Source organism: Athene cunicularia, assembly GCF_003259725.1.
Source record: "Athene cunicularia isolate RWA chromosome 1 unlocalized genomic scaffold, athCun1 chr1_part1, whole genome shotgun sequence".
Lineage (NCBI taxonomy): Eukaryota > Metazoa > Chordata > Aves > Strigiformes > Strigidae > Athene > Athene cunicularia.
This window is the reverse complement of record NW_020799091.1, coordinates 80,610,524-80,625,791: the sequence shown is the minus strand read 5'-3', so window position 1 is coordinate 80,625,791 and position 15,268 is coordinate 80,610,524. Positions and strand designations below refer to the sequence as shown.

At 40.8% G+C, this 15,268-nt stretch overlaps 1 protein-coding gene across 1 annotated transcript in view; it reads left to right on the top strand.

Moving 5' to 3' along the window:
- The first annotated feature begins 360 nt into the window (after positions 1 to 360).
- VEGFD (vascular endothelial growth factor D) overlaps positions 361 to 15,268 on the top strand; it is a 31,362-nt gene continuing 16,454 nt past the window's right edge. The window contains exon 1 of the mRNA XM_026859288.1: positions 361 to 989. Coding sequence (XP_026715089.1) covers positions 900 to 989 — 90 coding nt within the window. The 5' untranslated portion in view covers positions 361 to 899. The remainder of the gene's footprint in view (positions 990 to 15,268) is intronic.

Below are 15,268 nucleotides of genomic sequence, written 5' to 3'. Positions count from 1 at the left end.
GCTTTCATTAAAAAAATCTTGTTTGTCATCAAAGAGAGTTTATAACTTTCCTTTTAAAATTATTCAAAACACCCTATGCTACATAAGATAGAACACACTAAAGTACGTCAGTCTTTCCCTTTTCTATCCCTCCCTCTTTTTTTTTTTTTTTTTTTTTTTTTTTTTAAAAAAAGTAACTTAAAATATGTGTGCTGTGTAAGAACGTGTGCTGAAGTTTCATGTTTCAGGTAATCTTCTTTAAAATAATGGGAGTCTAGATTGCATCAGTTAGTTTAAAAACTGCTATGCTATTGGTAGGGACAAAATGGGATTAGAGCCAAAATTTGACTGTGTTACTGCCAAAGTCTGTATCAGATTTAAGACACATGCTTCTGCAAGCTTCCATGAAGGTTGTGAAAAAAGTTTTAATACCGAGTTGGATTACAGCTCTCGAGCTCAAACATTGGCCATTACACTACCATCTTAAAAGCCTGCTGTAACACGGAACACAGAATAGAGCAGATTTCTTACATTTTCTGGACCACAGATGGATTTTGAATGCCTCTTTGTTTCTTGATGGAAGATATATTAGCTGCATTAACTGGAATCCAAACCTGATCACTTATAAGCGCGTATGTGTACACATACAGTTATATATCTATTTAAACGCTTATCATGATTTTCTTTCAAGCGTATCTGAAATCTGCTCTAAGAAATTACATTCTCTAGATGAACTTGCAATTGTTTTGAGCACTAAAGAGCCAGATATTTACTCTCGGATGTTGGAATCCTTTGTGAGTTTATAACAGAAATTCTGGAAGCTTTTCTTTTACGTACTGGTGATAGAGAAATGCATTTTGAAAGAGACGCCTCTAGCTGTATGACGACTGCATAGTAACCTGTGGATTTTAAACATCAGAATGTACAAACCGTGGGCAATTGTGAATATTTTCATAGTTTCTTTTCTACATCTGCTGCAAGGATCTGACTATGAGAATGGATCTGTGAAGGTAGGTGATCTTTATTTACTGTCATTCTTAATAATCCAGATTGCCAGAATTACAAACATTTAACATGCAAGGTGGTGGTCTTTTTGCTGTTTTGGTGCTTGTTTTTTTTTTGGTTTTTTTTTTTTTGTGATGATTTAGTTGCACAGATGTTTAGCAGCCATAGAGGAAAGAGAATCTAGAAAGGAATATTTTATGTCTTTTTACTGGTTGTTATTATTAAGTACTTGTTGTATACTTTGTTCTTGTTAACCTTTTAGTGTCAGTCAGGCAAAGTATAAAGCAAAATCTAAACAAAAATGCAAGTCACAGCATTTAGAATACTTGTTAAATACACTTTTTTAATTCAGGTATTTATAATTGCAGGAATTAGTATCCTGATACTGACAATTTTCCTCTAAAAACACGTGTTCATCAGTTGTTCACTTGTTTGCCAGAAATCAGGGAAATATTTTTCTTCTGTTTTATTAGGACATGTTATCCAGGACTTTAAAATAAGCAGCAACTAGTGATAATAGAGTACATTGCCTGGGAATTAGCCTTTCTTCTGAATATAATACATGCAACAAAATTTAAGCTGAAGCCTCACCTTGAGAGTAGGATTTTTCAGGTCTGACTTTCTGAGACACTGTTGAGAACATCCAGGACGATCATTTAGAAAAATCAGAACAAAAGCTGGAACAACTTTCTACATGTGCAATGTGTCCAAAAATGATGAATTCAGTGTGTGGTCCAGAACAAATTATTTGTTTTTCACTAGCAGAGCAAAACAAGCTAATACTTTTGTTTTCACTTCAGAAAACCTCCTGCTTGCAAGCGATGGCCACACACTACTCCGTGAACTGATGCATGCTGACCTGTGTTTTAGAAAAGAAATGCTAAGTTATGTGCTTAATTGCAGACTGCTGTTGCCAGCACAAGTTAGAAGTGGTGAGCGATGTGTGCCTCAGGATGACTAATGACTAACCCCTTTGCCTGCTCACCATTCACAGGCTTTTAATTTACAACCTCAGCAATAAGTTCTTTGAAGGCATTAGGACCAGAGTAATCAGTCTTGTATACATTACCTTTATGCACTGCATGACAAATCACTGGTTTCTTACATGTAGGAATCACTATTTAAACCAGAAAGCACTTTCTAATACAGAATACTAACCATTGTATAATTGGCAGTGATGATAATCCTGTCCTCACATGGGTCACAAGTTTATTCAGCATAATAGTAACCCACTAGTTAGTCCTTTAATTAAATTTTGAAACCATATCCACTTTTCCTAGAATATGTGCAAGAGCTCTTCTTGTTAATTTAAAATGGTTTATAGTTTATTCACTGTGATAGGGTTGTCCATCTAACGTATGTACATCTCTAATTGCTTTTATTGAAACTTGGCTACCGCTCTCAAGCAGCCTGGTTAGCCACAGGGTACTGTATATAATAACAAATCACTGTTAGAGTATCCGAAAGGTATCGTGTAGATCACACTAAAAAGGGCTGTGTTTCACATGCATTGGTTGCTGATTGCCACAAGGAAATTACTACTTTTCCACTTGTTCTGGTTCTTTTTTGTGCAGACAGAGATTTTTGCCTAAGCTGTTGATTATTTTTCTTTTAATGTTTTACACAGTATGTTAGATTTCTGCACTGTTTTAGCATGTATGACCTGTGGGCTTTTGTGTGTGTATGCATGTGGATATAGCCCCCCAAAAGTCTTTCATGTTACAGTGTTTAATTGTACAGAGGTTTATGCCTGTTCTTACCAATTGCACCTCATACTGAATTTGCAGATCACAAAAATGATGTATTGCATTCACCTTATTTTTTAAAATACCTTATTTTTTTTAAAGTTCTTTAAAATTAATGGCAGTATTGCCTGGATAAAACCTTCTAGGTCAGGATGCAGGTCATATGCGATTAATGAGACCCAAGAAGGGTTAACCACCAGCAACCTGCTGTCCCCCCATTATATGAGTTCAAGGAGCTGAGCTCTGCCCAGGACACCTGAAGTTTTAAACCTGTTGATGGTTTAAACCATCAGATGGTGTCAGTGTGGTATCATGCGATAGCGTTTCAGGGGTGCTGAGGATTTTAATACTCTCTTATCCCTCTTTCACAAATATCCTAATGAATGCCGTGAATGTTAAAAAGCTTATGTACAAGTTGCTGTGATTCAACAAGTATTTCTGTTGGGCTTGGCTTTTCCCAAGCTTTCAGAAACACCATCCTCTTCTGGATACAGGATTCCCTTTTCTCCCTGTGTGCACCCCTGCCTGTCAGGTCCAGCTCCTCCTTCCTCTCTCCATTTCTGGCTTGTTCCCACCCCAGCATTTGATCATGTTCCCTCACTGCCAGGACTGAGGGTCTCGGTTTCCCTACTGGGCTCCAGTTCGTGCTCTCTGTGTGCCACCCTCTTTCCTCCTGGCTTCCTCCTGGGTGGGGTTGTCTTGCTTCTCTCTCAGACCCTCAGGAGGTCTGTCCAAGTTCCTCAGAGACATCCCTACCAAACCCTTGTGCTTTCCAGTCATGTCTGACCATGATCCCTCCTTCCCTCCCCCATCACTAGCTTCTTGCTTTTTCTCTGGGACCACAACTTCCCAGCTTTCCTTTTCCTGAGCCCAGTTTCTAGTTCTGGTCTGCCCAGATGCTCTCAGCCTCCTTGGCCATGTCTTGCTCTCTTCCATCAGCTTTCATCTCCTTCCCCTTCCACAAGCAAACCTGGCAGCTTCCCTTCCCTGGTTGCCTGACCCCTGTGACCTGAGGGAAAGAAAGGGCAGGTCCTCTGCTCTCAGCCCCATGGGCTGGACCTGTGGCGGTCTGTACCCATGTCCTGCTCCACTAGTGAATGGAGTGGGGTCAACACAGGCCCCATCTGCAGAGCACCTAGCTGCTAAATCCTGGCAGGTCTCTGCTGTTGCTCTCAGAGATTTTTACATTTGGGTGGATTTCTGCAGAGCTAGCAGTAGACACATCTGGGTCAACAAAGGTTCCTCAGGTGTCAAAACTTCGTATCTGTGATCCACAGTGGAGAAACACCAGCTATTTGCAAAGATGAGATTGCCAGAGAATGCTTTTGTGCGGATAAAGGAGCTTCATCCTCAACTGCGGTCAAACCTTTTTGACAGAGAAAGCAAAAAGTTTATTAAAATCATTCTGAGGCAGACATCTGGCATGGAAAGTTTCAGCCTGAACATCTAATGTCTGGCACTGTTATAAACAACTGGAAAACAGTTTCATGATGGGAAGCGGTGGGCAGCCTCAGGCTAGGAGAGCGCAGCTGCACAGGTGTCAGGCAAGGCTCCTTTGCTGAACTCACATCAAGGCTGGCAGCAAACCCTCTGCCTCGCACACCAGTTGCTTTGGTTCAGCATGCCAGCCTGACATACAAAGTCCTCACTGAACAATTATATTTCCACACGGGTTTTCTGAAAACTAAGCTTTTTTTTTTTCTTTTTTTTTTTTTCCATCAGGAAATGCTTTAAAAATTCCTTGTTGAAGTTTTGTCCTGACAGTATCTTACATTTTAGAACCCCTCAGCTAGGGAACCGCAAACTTTGCCGTTTCTTTTCCTGTCTCTCCCTCCCCCATTTTTCTTCTCCTAGAGCAATGACAGACATAGGCTACTTTTTCCAGAATTTTAAAATTAGACGCGAAGAGCTATGTCCTATATTCATAAAAGCTGAGGTGAACTTTTTGCCAAGAAAAGCCAATGATCTGTCAGAGCTGCTTCTGCCTTCCAACACTAAAACTGCCTCTCTGATGAGGTTGCAACGTCTTGGTCTCTGAGACTCATTGCTCCCTGCTCTACTCTGTCCCTTACATTATTAATAAAGTGTTAGGGGGAAGGCAACAGAAAGGGATAACTGGTAATGCCCAAGTTATAACAGACTCACAACCTTTTCTTTTTTCAGAGGTCTTCTCCCCATGGTGAACCCTCCTTTGATCATTAGAGAGAAACCCACAGCTGGTAGGCCTGAGGAGTATCACTGAACTAGAGATCTGCTTTCCGATCAGAAGATCGAGGCATTAGATATGCTTAGCCCGGGAGGTAAACATGGCTGCTCTCTGTGACATGCACTCCTTTCCCACAGCTAAACCTTTTTTTACTCTGCACTAAACGTCCATACAGCCTTGACTGGACATTGTTGCTTTAACAGCTTTTAGATTCAGCAATCTTGTATTGCCACTGTTAGCTGGACAGAGGTGGAAGCCACTTTTCAAAGACAGCTGGTACACAGTCCTTGTTTGCTGGTGAGAGAGAAACAGCACTTCCCCATGACCCTCAGGCCCTGGACCACCTAAGTGGAGAATGCCTTGCCCTTGGGAAGGCATGGAAATACTGGCGAGCTCTTTGCTTCTCTCCCTTCATAGAGCCAGCTGCAGTCTGTCTGTCTGTACAATCAAACAGAGAGCTCTGCAAGGAAACCTGAGCAGCATAGGCTGGACATAAGATTTTGTCTTGGTTATTACCACTGACACGGTTTTTCAGACAGATCTACACAGCTCTCTAATAACTACTTGCAAATGTCGCTCAGTTTCTAGAAAAGACAGTTTCTAACAAATTGTCTGTCTCATGGGTTATCTTCCTCAAAGGCAACTTCTGAAAGTATAGCAAACTGCTCAACAGCTAGAAAAAGCAACTCTAACAGTTGTTGGAAACAATTTCTCTGCTTAAAATAGGCTTTTCATCTTCACATTCAGATTCCTTTCAAAGTTAGCAAACTTTTAAAAATAAAGATTATGAAACTGTGGTTTTCAGAAGTATTTATTATCCCAGATTTGTCACTGCTGCTTTTGATTCTCTGTGATTACCATCTCCGATAGGCACAATGAGTCAAAAATGTGTGAAAATGTACTTGCTGCATTCCTGCAGAAATTATTGTTTGTGCTTTCCCTTCAGGAGTGGGAAGCTATCAGGGAGGTTGTGAGAAAAGCCAATTTGTCCTGACTTATCTGTTACTGCCTTGACAAGGTACAGTGAAGGATAAGAGAACAATTCTGAATTGTTGCCATGCCACATGGCACCCATCCTTGGCTCTTACCAATTTGGAAAAGGAACTACTAACACACTGCTACTTTATCAAGAGCAGTTCTCACTTGTGAGAAATAGCAAAAAAATTCCTCACGTCTGCTGTTCCAGTTCAGTCCATCTCAGCTAGAATTGTAATGTCTGAGGATAGAGCAGAGTGCTGAAAAGTACATAAGGCTGTTTAGATTAATCAGATGCAGCATTTGAGAAATTCATTCTAATAGTCAGCTGTTTGAAATGAAGACAGTGCTAATTAAACTTTGACATCAGTTGTGGCTCACATCTGAAGCTGTGAAACCAAAGGGAAGCAGGAAGGCAGGTTCAGAGGGCAGTGGAGCAACTTTCTGTTAATTTGTGGTCACAAGGCAACCAAAACAAGGGATCAGCTCAGGCTCAGTGAGTGCTGCTTGTCTGTTTTTGGCAGCCTGCTTGTGCTTTCTCTCTCGCAGGTATTCATGTTGTTTCTAACCACTGATGTGGTGGTACTCACACAGGCTCCCACAAGAGGCAAGCAGAGAAATAGTCTGCTTGAAAATGGAAAAAGCTCTGGTGCAAACACTGGCTTGTGAGACCTCTGCTGTTGTGTCTGCAAATTTTGTTCTGATCAATACTGTCCCTACTCCAGACTAGATCTGAGTACGGTTTGCTTGTGTCTTATCTTCTGCGTACACTGTATTGGTATTTGGGAAAAATAAATCATGTATAGTTGTTGTAAGTGATAACTCATTTATTCTTATTCACATTAAAAACCTTCTACAGTAGCTTTTATAGTTACCCTTAAGTGACTGGGATCTGTGTTTCTTTTAGACTTTTCTCTCAGGGCAAGTAAGTCCAGTTACAAAACTGGCTGTTTCTTGTGCTTGGCTTTGAGAAGTAGTCCCAAAATGACTGTATTGCTCAGATGTAATGGGGGGAAAAATGACCTGTGATATTTTGCTGCAGGGAGAGGTAAGTCTGATATGATATCTTTCCTACAGAAATCCTTATTCTTTAGGAATTCCTTATTCCTCCCACTATCTGCCAGATCCTTATCTACTTCTCCATCTGCTCCCTACCTCCTCAGCAATTCTTGTTGGGATTTGAGGAATGAAGACAAAATGCTGTGTGCCCCCACTACAGTTGGAGAGACCCCACTTGCCCATGGGAGGACCAAGCAGAATTTGCTCTTTTTTTGATGTCCTCATGAAAGAGCTATGTATGGGCTTTATCCATGATTAGCAGAACAACTGAATGGGGTATTTTAGTTTGCTCACATTAAGAAAAATTCAGCTTCCTGAAGGACATCTACAATTTTTTTCTATTTTTCCCCGAAATGTGACTTAAAGTGTGTGACCATTCAGCTAGTGGTAGAATGCTATTTAGGGTCCTTGCTACTTCAGTGGAGTCATACCAAGTATGACAGACGTGCAGTTGAACACATGGGATTTGGCAATCCAGTGTGGGTGCCAGATGGGTTTGGAAAGGGGTGGCTGCTCTCATTATTAAGACGTCAGGATGGCTTTGTCTGAGCCATGCTTTCAGATGAGAAACATGCTGGGTTGGTTTTGAGAATTCATTGCTACCTATGGCAGTGTGGTCACTACTTGCATGCAGTTGGGGAGGGAATTCTATTTGAGTCAGGTTGAATTGCAAAAAAGTCGCATCAAGTTACTGTATCATATGTCACATTGCACGTAGAGAATGTGCCATACAAACAGGCAAAACTTTTCACTTTAATTAGCAATGTGACTCAGAAACCACGTAATGATACTTTCCTGAACTGCTAGGGAAATATTACTTAAGAAAAATTACAATTCCAGGAAAATGTGTGCATGTGATTGGGGTAACATAAGTTCATTCAGTATTGGCAATGGCTTTGCTTTGTGAAGTGACATTTTGAAACCCGGCTGTCCAATTGGCTAGTCACACTTCCAAAACATTTATTAAAGTGTCTTGGGACAAACCCAGAAACCAGTGAAAGCACTAACCGAAGGAACTTTCATCATGTTCAAAAATATTTTCGAGTATTAAAAGAATACACAGTCATCTGATTTCATTCAGGTCTCTGCTTCTGAGCCATTCCAAATTCACTGTCCAAACCCCACTGACTTCCAGAGAATGGACAATTATCAAAAGAAAGTGACTACAGTGTGGACAAGCTCTTTGTAAACACATATGATATTTTTGACATGTGTACCCTGTCACAGCATTAGACCAGCACATAACATTGTGTATGATGAAGTGCTACGTAATGCTTCTAGCTGTGCTCTGTGTTGAGAATCACGGCTGCCTGAACAGACTGCAGCAATGCAAGATGATATGAACAAGCATACAAGTAGAGGCTCAGAAATTGTACTGTAAGACTCCCAAAGCTGCCAGTAGCATTTGGGACATATCGATGAGTTACCACCCTGAACATTTATGACAATCCATCTGACAATCCATCTGTGTCCTTTTACTGACCAAGCAAATATACTTTGCATGATCATTGTAAGAGACCTAAAGGTAAACTCTCAATATGTAGATGACTAAGCTTGAACAGGAAGAAACTCCGTACCATAGCAGACCTACTCTTTTCTTCCATCTCCCCATTCAACTTTTCCATCACTGATGACAAAATGATGTGCAGTGAATGCTGCTACCTTCAAAAGTCACACTTCAGCTGTTGTGAGGATGTTGCCCATGAGAGACAAAAGACCTGTCTGTGGGAAGAAGCATTTGTTTAAGGAGAGTTGTAGGTGATTCTCGAAGTGTTTGCTGGGTAGAAAAAAACCCTCCCTCATTTTGGTGTAAAGATCTAGCTGGCTAAAAGTATATAGTTGAGAGAAGAATTTTGATAACACATTATCAGTCTCTGATTGCTTTGGACATGAAAAAGAATATTAAATACTGTGAAGTTTATGCTTTCACAAAATCATGTACAATTCTGATGTTTTCAGTTCTTTGAATACTTCTGTTCATTCAAATCAAGAATAAAGCAACCAAAATATCTCATCTCTGAGACTTTTGATAATGTCAGCATGCTACTAAAATGCAAATCTGATTTGTTTGCTAGCAACACAGAAGATCTATTCTAGTTCAAAAGGCCATTCAAAATATGACAGCTATTCTTTTGAAGCCATAGGGTAGTTAATATGATTTATTTGTGAAAACATCATCTTCAGCTAAAGTAGAAGCTGTTTTTTCACCACCTTGACTATTAAGTTTACGAAACAGGTAATTAAGGCTCCTGCCTTCACTGGAAATAGGGCTGGAGCCCAAGGAGACAGACTCATGAGGAGGGGAGTCTGGAGGGAACTTTTTACCACACGGAACATCAGAGTGGAGCAATCTAGAAGTTGCTTCTCCTGCAGTTTTGGATCTTGGTCAGATGATGTACTGGCAAGGTTTTAGCAAAAGAGGCCCTTAAAAATCACATCTGTATTGTGGGAAATATGAGAGTCTCAGATAAATGTCTCCCTGTCAAGCCCCATGTCCCCTCATATGACACCTGGTCAAACTATTATTTTTACCATTTCACATTCCTCCCAAACACACATGTAACATAACTGTCAGTCCTTCTTTCTGCGCTCTGGCAATTCTCCACTGCTATTCTTACAGGACAGTGCTCTATGCAGTTTCTCTTTCAGCAGCTGTGACACACAGGACTTCAGGATGAAGGGGTGTGATCACACAGCTGCCCTTTCCTGAGGGGATGCATGGCCAAGGCCAACATTCTAACTTTTGAGGCAGACAGGAGAGGTTTCGCCTAGGCTGTGGCTGAGGGAAGCAAAAGGTTTTTTCCCATCTCTCTTCAGCCCTTGAGCTTTTTCTGGGCAAGCAAGCACTGATGAGGGTAGAGAGGTGATCTTCAGGCTTTCCACTCAGAGTATCATTTCCTCCTCCACAGGCACAGCAGGACTAGCTGTCTGGCCGTTACAGCCAGGTCACGCATGTCTGACACACGCGTATTTTTGCTGGTGAGAGTTATATGGAGTGTCCCTTTGACACAGTTGCAGAAAATACTGTAGTAGTGGGCACAGCTGAAAATATTAGCAGGCAAATCAAAGCAACAATTTTCTGAGGAGTCTTTGGAAAACAAAAAGTGCTACCGTGGTACTTCGCCTTCAAGCCCCCAAACCCCAGTTTCTTTGACTATCACATGTCTGATGCAATCCTAGGGTTTCTCAGCTGTAACACAGTCCTTACCAATTTTATATTCAGGGAAAGTGTTGAGGCCATTTTCAACCTCTTGAGGAAGAAACTCAGTCCAGTTGCATATTTTCTGCTACATACTTAGACAATACAGCTGTATGCTTTCAATAAAATATTCACTGGAGAAAGAACCCTTTTAAAAAAGTGACAGCTGGAAATCTGCCTTACAGCAGCTAAACTTGTGCCCACCATAAACAGCATATCCCTTCAGGTTATTAATGCTGTAACTGTGATGATCAAGTGAATGTTGTCTGGCTAAGGCAGTACACTGAGAGAGCCTAAACTTTTTTCTAGGTATTAGAACAGATTTGAGTATTTGTTTAAGCAGTCACGATGTGAAGGTGGAATGAAGTACTGCATGCTCCTGAAACTTCATGTATGCTTCTGATAATGATGGCAAAGACTGTAATAGTCACTGAAAAATCCCATGACAAGCCCATCTGTTTCAAAGAACAATATTAGCAGGAAGTCAAAATATGTGATTGTTTTGTTTCTCTGTGGTCATTTTCACTATAATTAAAAATAGCTTATTTGTGCACTAATAATGCACAGAGCATCATGTTTCCAGAGGGGATACAGTCAGCGATGTGACTTCATATATCAGAAGTTCATAGCTGACAGATAATCAAAATTCTGATTTTATTGGAGCTGTTGAAAAGTAGATGTTCTTTCTCTCCTCAGAAATGAAATACAATGGTGATGATAAAATTACTGCAAACTAGTATGTGTCAGACATGTGGTGGAGTTAGATGCCTCATGCTAGATGTTTATAGGGTGATTCAGTTGCTTGTTGATAAGGCAGTAAGTCACTCCTGCAAGCTTGATGTTTTCAAGCTGCAGAAGATTTTCTCACTATTTTATTACCAATTATGCAACACCCCAAGGATACAAGATGCTGAATTATAGACAATATTTGTTATGATAAAATTTGGCAATGGTTGAGCCCTTGCTAGCTCAGAATCATGGCCCATCACTCTGAGCAATATTTTCTGTGTTTCCTTGGTACTCCTTTTGGATGAATGCCTTCCTCTGTTTTCTCTCATCTTTTACTTTGGTTGTAGACACCAGGTTAGGGATCGCCTCTTTAATTTGCGTTGTACCTGGCCTCATACTCCTAGGAGCCACAGTAATGCAAAAAATACTACTAATGATGAAAATCCTCAAGAGGAGTTCCTTTTATTGCAGAGACGCCACATAATTTTGTCATCATCACCAGGAAAATGGTCAAATGAGTAACCTTGTGCTGGTTTTGGCTGGGGTAGAGTTAATTTTCCTCACAGTAGCTACTATGGGGATATGTTTTGGATTTGTGCTGAAAACAGTGTCAATTCAGGGATGTTTCAGTTATTGTTGAGCAGTGCTTACACAGAGTCAGGGCCTTTTCTGCTCCTCATACCACCCCACCAGCGAGTAGGCTGGGAGTGCACAAGAAGTTGGGAGAAGACATGGCTGGGATGGCTGATCCCAACTGATCAAAGGGATATTCCATAACATATGACATCATGCTCAGGAATAAACTAGGGGGAAGGTTGGCCAGGAGGTTCACTGCTTGGGGACTGGCTGCGCATCCATTGGTTGGTGGTGAGCAATTGTTTTCATTTGTATCAATTGTCTTTCCTCGGTTTCATTTATCTTTTCTTCAAAAATTTTCATTATTATTATAATGATATTATTTCATATTATTAGCTCAATCCATGAGTTTTCTCACTTTTACTCTTACAATTCTCTTCCTCCCCCATCCCACTGCAGGGACTGGGCGAGCAGCTGTGTGGTGCTTAGTTGCCAGCTGAGGTTAAACCATGACAGACCTTCAAACACTATGTAGATCTTTGTCTTGGCCTCACAATGGCGGGAGCTGCCCTGTTTTCCTGCCAATAGAGAACAAGACTTTTCCACAGGAACTCCCTTGCAGTTCCCTGGCCACATCAGCTCACAGTCTGTGTGCTGTGACACCCCATGGCTTTGAGGCAGGGAATGAAGAAGTGCTTTCCTCTGTACAGGCAGCCACCAGTGCTGGCCTTCAGCCAGTCCCTGGTCCTTCAGACCTTGGTGAAGTTGCACTTTCTGGTTGTTTATATTTCTGTACCTGAGAAAAATTGTCTGCTGTCCCTCCTAAATTTCTTGTGCTATCTATAGAGAGGGGATGTCATCTCATTTGACTGATCTCATTTGAGTGGGATTCAGATCACCTAACTTTAGCTGAGCTAGTGACTTGACTTCTCCTTCAGCATCAATGGAGAGAAATAAGCAGTTTGGAGACACATTTTATATATCAGACTTTAGAATGTGATGAATGTGCACCCCATGGACCTATATTTTTCCATTAACTATAATAATGGTCTCATATAACAAGTTCATATTCAGTCAGGTGAATGACCCGTAGGATCAGATATTTTTAATTTTTCATAATGTGGGGTGGAAGGCAGCTGTAGGCTCTATCTCTGCTCTATCAGCTGCTCTATCTCTGCAAGATGAACCCCTAGCTATGATCAGGTCATACACTGTCATAAAAACACCTTGGGGAATACATCACGGAAGAAAAGGAGGCTAATTTCAGGTACAGCGTACAGCAAAGTTCCTTTTTTTCATGTGGCGATGAATCATCTACCTAGTAATTAAACTGGTTTGAGTCTAGTTCTTAGTCTTTGAGCAGCACTGGAATGGGGGGAATTCAACTTCTGGTTGCATCAAGTCTTTGTCTTTTACATAACTTCTCTTGAACTGAACGCAGCTGCTACTGCTGCATTAAGCACACAACACTCACATAAAAGTTCAAAATGTCTTCATATGCTGTCAGTACTCTTTGTTGATGTCCAAGTGCCCTCATTTTGTGATGAAACTTCCCTCCAAGATTGAAATTGGAAAGATTTAGTCTGAACTTAGTTTAAACTTGTTTGGCCATGTTTGTGATACACTGACATAAAGAGAATCATCATTCTGTGTCACGCAGCTACAATCTGCTTTCCCTGGCAAGATAAAGCTGTTACCTTCATTTTATTGCTTAACTGCTGAGAGGATGGATCATAAAACAGTGCAAGGTTATTGAGAGGTCCCTTAATAATTTGTCCTGGCCCCAGATGCAGTGATAATGTTGAAGATTTCCATTGGTATCTATGCAGCACTTGCCACAATAGTATCTGTGACCATAACTCAGAAAAACATTCCTCTCCAGAAGAGCTCTAACATGTGTTTAGCTTTAAGCAAAGGTTTATGTCCCACTGTAGATAAAGACGGCAGCGAGGCTGGGGCTTAAGGAAAGCAGTCATCTGTGTGAGCTTTCAGGATGCATTTCCTGGGTCTGTGGGAATGCTTGAGTACAGAGTGAAATGCAAGCAGGACTTTCCTCAGGTTGAGCAAAATATGGATTTCAATCAACCTTTATTTTTGTCTTCTTATGTACGCATGAAAATATTCACCATGCATCTGTCTTCTTAAATAAAAATACTGGTAGTTACTGATGGCCATGAAAATAATTAATTTTGGGTCCTAGGCATGTGTTTGTGCTATAGATCCTCAAATAAATTTAGGAATTTATTGGGCCTTTCTTTTACTATCATATTCTACACATTTTTACTCTATTGTTCAAAATAACTCCAGGAGACCCTGAAACACAGCATTAATGCAAAAACCATCTGTGGCGGGCTGGAAAGAGTGGCAGTGCAAAAAAAAAAGGGGTTCTCCAAACGTAGGTTCTGCTGACTCACTCAGACATCAGTTTGAAAAGGGTAGGGTATTTTTCTTAGGCAAGACACCTAGGAGCTTGTCAAGCATGGAGAAAAGGTGCAAACTGCTCAGCTGCAGCACCTGGTAGGAGATTGTCGATACTAATTCCCAAGGACGGGCCCAGTTTGAACAGTGCAGACTATGTGTGGGATTGTGCATCTGTACGACATGATGCATAAGACAAATATTTGACTAGCATATATCAATGGGGTAATGAACTCAGTGTCTCTGAGGCTGCTGCATGTACCACCACTTCTTCTCTTGTTCCTTTCCAATGCTAACTACTTTCAGGGTGTTTCTGGCATCTGAGACTGCTAGCAAGAAGACAGATAGTCCATTATGGTTTCTTTTGGAAGGACAAAAATTGTAATTATCCAAAAATCACAATGCTAACCCACGTTATCATTTCCTTATGTCAGTGATGTTGCTCATAGCCCAAAGAGAGGAAAACAGATATTCTTTGAGTGGAAGAATCGTTTTGGAAAATATGAGAGGTCAGTATTACGAAAAGAATACAACTTCATTAAAATATAATGTGATTTCTCTCTCTGGGTATGGGATCCATTCTGAGATGAGATACTTGAAAAAATTATACTAAGAGAAGCAGTAAACTGAAGATATAAGAATGCAATACTTAAACCTACTACTTTGATATTTATTATTGATGAGTTCTATACAAACATTTCTTGTAGGCAATAGCATTAAGTGTTTGTTTGACTACAGGGTGTACATTACAAGTACTGAAAGCTTAGGACATTTGGAGCTTTCCAGTGATATGGCTCCACAGGTAATTTCTTCATTTTGGGAGCGTATAAAGGACACTGTCTTGGCCCTTTGCCAGTGGCTCCTTGTCTACTTTCTCTCTCAAGCCCTAATGTATATTTTAAGCTTTCTGGTGCCAGAGATCATAATTTTGCTACTTAAGTGAACCATGCCAAGTGCAGTGAAGTCCTGCTCCACATCTAGGTTGCAGCCATTAGAACCAACAGCTCCCACAGTGGTGACAGCTCACCCCAGCTGACTGTTAAAATCTAGGAAAACATAAGGAAAGTGGAATGAGACCATAGCAGGGAAAAAAAAAAGATGTTCCTCTGCACCAGGTAGCTGAAGAGCTCAGCCTGAGGTAGGCCTCATTAGACCCCCAAATGGCATAATATGGGGAAAGGAGTAAAAATAAACAACATAAAAGCATAGTGGGATCCAAGCAGGATAAGATGATGAGAGCAGAATGGGAGTGGAACCTGGAATGAAGGACTGTATTTATCAGAGAAAGACTAAAAAAAGGAGGTAGGGGTATCTGAAAAATGGGAAATAGCATGTGCAGATTACTACATCAGGAGAAGCAGACAGACTGTGCCTCTG